Raw genomic sequence first — 4,012 nt, forward strand, 5'->3', positions numbered from 1 at the left:
ACTTTATTTAACAACAAGATATATGTTTATGCACTATAAAACGTATTTAAATCATTTATTTTATATATTTATAATTGCTGCTGTTCTCAAAATTTTGTATAATTTATAAAAAATGATTTGAAAATATATAAGAATATATTCAATGATAGTGAAGATATCGAGTATCTGACTATCGCAGCTTCAGTCCTGCTTCTTGTTTGTCACATGCGATTGCCTGGCTCAACCACACAGTGTCCTTGATGAGTAACTTCCAAACGAGTAGGTTCTGATTTTAAATGGTAGATAATAATTTTGACAACCTAATTAAAGTGTTTTAGGTCGTCTAAGAGGGAGATATAGCCAAAATATGTAAAGTTGTTCAAGACATGTTATGAAATTTCATTGCGTATAATCTTATTAATTTGTTTGAGTATTTGATGGGAAGATACTACGAATTTGAATTGAGTTGGGGCATTATAGACGTATTATGGATTCGTATTTTTAGGGTTTTGTATGTTGGATAATGTTTTGGTAGCCTAATCCTAATGTAATAAGACCATAAACATTATACTAACTTTTATTTTCTTTTGCTCGTTATAGTATGTAGTCCAGTTTTGTTTTCTTCACATGTTATACACAAGATTACGTAATCAAAGTTAGCATCAGCAGTTCAGCATCTTCTAATTAATGAGCATGAAGTCTATCAAAGTCGTATATATATGCAGATTCGTGTAGAGAATTTCTTAACGTACACATTCGTATTGAAAGACTTTGGGAAGTGTTAGGTTAGGAATCTACTAAAGCTGTGTGTCATGTTTCTTTGCTTCTACACAAACAACGTTATAAGGAATCTTACATGAACGATCTTCCGTCACTTATTCGATGAATACTAAGAAATAACTAAAGGTTCTTGATCTGATCATCCACTATTGGATAATTTTTCCCAAATGACGAAATGAGTCTTTTAAAATTTCACAGTTTACACTTTCCTTCTCTTGGGGCTTAGGATGAACTCATCATCATCGTCATTATCATCGGCGACTTTTTTCTTCTTTCTCGCATCTGAACCGTTGTTCTTGGACGCAGATGGTCTTTGAGAACTCTCCGGTTTACTAGAATATGATGGCGTCGGTTTAGCCGGTGTTCCCGTTCGGATTTGCTTCATCTTTCTTAGCTTTTTCTCATGAGCTCGCTTCGCCTTTTCCGGAGACAACATTCCATGTTCCATCAGCCTGTTAGAGACCACAATATTGTCAAAAAAACCATTCAAGTTTTATGCTAAAATGAGCCAAGAACACTGCTCTCTAATAAGCTCATCATAAAGACTTGTCAATATTTTTTTTTTGTTTGGTTTTACCAGAACTCTGCCATTTCGCTTCCGGGTATTTGTTTCGACAATGACTCATAGAATATCCTCAAGGGCTCTCTCTGCAAACGCAAAAGATAGAGGAACCAAGAATCAAGAACATTATTACAAATTTTAGCAAGAAAAAAAGAACATGATTACAAAGAGACTCAATAGCTTATAAACGAATAGTTGTTTTACTGGCTAAAACTCTTGGATCACCTACTAGGGATTTAAGAGGTGATTAATGGGTTATACTTATATCTCCTTTAGGAGGATCTATTCTCTTTAAAAATAGTTAATTTTAACATGAATTGAGCTTCATCACAGGGATGTTCTGAACTTCCGGGCTCAGAATCTATTAGACATTAAAAATAAAAATAAAATATAGAACAAATTTTTAGAGATATGTACTAACCTCTTCAGGAGGATCATATTTTTGTCCGGCTAACGAATAAACCTTCTTCTCTCTTTTGGCTTTACCTTTCACCAAGCTCGCTGCTGCAGATGTTGTTGATGTGGATTTCACCGAGTTTACAACGTTCTTGGGCTTTGCCTTCATAAATTTTTTTGAAGAAAATAAATTACAAGATGGACCTAGAAACCAAAGTAGCCTAAATCACATCACGATGTAGAATTTACGACGTTAATTCAAAGGGATTATCAATGTTCCAAGGCGGTAATTAAACGTTTTTATAGATCCGATCTATCATCAACCCACTTTTCAGGTTCATCGTCTATAGAAAAAAATCGATCTACAACGGATCCAAGTTAACAAGAAAACTTTCCCTAAACTTACATCCAAACAATTAATTTCTTAAGAGATTTGAGATTCATACCTCAGATTTGGCCGTGGCGGTGGAAGCAGAGGATCTGGGTTTAGTATCCGACATGATCGGTTTGCTTGTGCCTGCGATCTTCTTCTTGTCCTTAAAAGACGGATCGATCTTAACTCTGGAAGCAAGAGAAGAAGATCCATCGCGTTTCTCGCTCTTGACCGAACTGGGTCTCGTCTGTGTCGCCATAAAAAGATCCTGAAATTCAGCTCAACTACCTTTTTTTTCTGCTCGAAGAAGAAGACGATAATTCTTCCGACAAAGTCTTGCCGCTTTCGTAGCTATGTAATGAAATGGTAAAAAACTTGAAAAGTTTAACACGAACGGTTCTGCTGTTCTGTTTTAACGGTAATTTTAAATTTACACGAGGAGTTAATGATTTATCACGCGCGAATCGGATACTATCTCCATTTTCGCCTAATAAGTTCTTATTGAATTGGATTTTTATTTTATCTTTAAAGATTTTATTTATTGATTGAAGATTTTCTGTGGATATTTAGAAAAGAAATAAATCCTACTAAAAATTTGTGATTTAAGAAAAAAGCGCTTGTACATCTCAAATATTTGATACACTCATTTGTTCTTAACTTCTTATATTGTTACTAGGGTAGGCCCGCCCTACGGGCGGGATTTGATTGATCGGTTTTGTAAAAGATGTCATTTTGTTTAAATTTTCTCACTATTACTGGATTTTTAGTTCTGATTTGTAAGTATTTATAGTGTAGTAAGTTATAATAATTATTTTATTGAGTGTTATTAATTGATGTTATTATAAAATTTTGTTGTTATTTTGGTTTTTGGGTTTTAAAGTTATATTTGTTTATAACAACAATTCATTTATTTTGATTTTGATGTTCAGATTCTGAAATCCACTTGTACTGATTCTGAAATTCACTTTTTGTTTTTTTGAATTAATGATTTTATCAATGTTTTCAAAATCTAAGAAAAATTTCTAAATCCACTAAACAACTAAACTTGTAGGGATGTTGTTGTTTTTTATGATATACATTTTTAAAAACATTTTTTGTTTGTTGGTTTGGTTTGTATTTGGATTATTTGTAATCACCTGGTCTTCTCTACACCAGTCTAAATCTAGTGAGTATTAGTCGTATATACATATCAGTTCATTTTTGTTAAAAGATGGATCCATTTCAAACCAGATAAATATAGTCTCAACTGGAAAGTTATCCCAACTCATCTAATCAAAGTGACTATGTGCATTACGAAGCTATGAAAATGCAATAACTATAGATCATTTCCAAATTAAAAGACTGGATCTGCAATCCATATTAAGTGCATGGTCTCAATAGCAATTGAAAATATATAATGAACAATTGAGATATATTAGTTTAGTTAAGATGAGTTCTTACGTAGACCTATTGTTGCATAGGAATCATGAATTATTTGGCTGGTATCCCCAAATTCACAGTCGTCGTGAAGAAACTTGGGTTTAAAAGATTATATCGGTATGATTTACTTTTGTTAATTACTGTTAATCTTCATATAATTTAAAGGTTCTAATCCGTTTTTGTTTTTTTTTGGCAGATGGATTAGCAAGGCATATTGGAGTTTCTTGAATTGTCAGCATCCCAAAGTGGTGAGATCCAAATGAAACACAGAAACATCATAGATCACAATTCCTTGTTAGTTTGAAGAAATCATCTAAAATAACATGTATGTAATCTTCTTTTTTTTAAGTGATGTTGAAGGCGAGTTTATGCTCTGTAACGTTGAGTCCAAAACGGGATAGAAACGACGAACTACATAGATAGATAGAGAGAGTGAGCTAAAGAGTTTAAAAGTAAGCCTCGAACCAAATGGATTTATATATGATTTCACTAAGTTGGCTAAA

The 4,012-nt window shown here is 32.9% G+C and overlaps 1 protein-coding gene across 1 annotated transcript; it reads right to left on the reverse strand.

The window, feature by feature from the left end:
- Positions 1–758: 758 nt before the first annotated feature.
- On the reverse strand, positions 759–2,455 carry LOC108825246 (uncharacterized). Its single transcript, XM_018598564.2, has 4 exons — positions 2,164–2,455; positions 1,743–1,880; positions 1,337–1,407; positions 759–1,211 (listed from the first exon to the last, which is right to left on the reverse strand). The coding sequence occupies exons 1-4, from the start codon at positions 2,347–2,349 to the stop codon at positions 959–961; spliced, it is 648 nt and encodes a 215-aa protein (XP_018454066.2). The 5' UTR covers positions 2,350–2,455; the 3' UTR covers positions 759–958.
- Positions 2,456–4,012: the final 1,557 nt, after the last annotated feature.

The sequence above is a fragment of the Raphanus sativus genome, chromosome 2, assembly GCF_000801105.2.
Source record: "Raphanus sativus cultivar WK10039 chromosome 2, ASM80110v3, whole genome shotgun sequence".
In the NCBI taxonomy this organism is placed as follows: Eukaryota; Viridiplantae; Streptophyta; class Magnoliopsida; order Brassicales; family Brassicaceae; genus Raphanus; species Raphanus sativus.

Coding starts and splice junctions, on each gene's coding strand:
- LOC108825246 (XM_018598564.2), bottom strand. CDS start 2,349: ATGGCGACACAGACGAGACCCAGTTCGGTCAAGAGCGAGAAACGCGAT. Junction 1,881..2,163: donor CCGCCACGGCCAAATCTGAG/GTATGAATCTCA, acceptor AAATTTATGAAG/GCAAAGCCCAAGAACGTTGT. Junction 1,212..1,336: donor AGCGAAATGGCAGAGTTCTG/GTAAAACCAAAC, acceptor GGTCTCTAACAG/GCTGATGGAACATGGAATGT.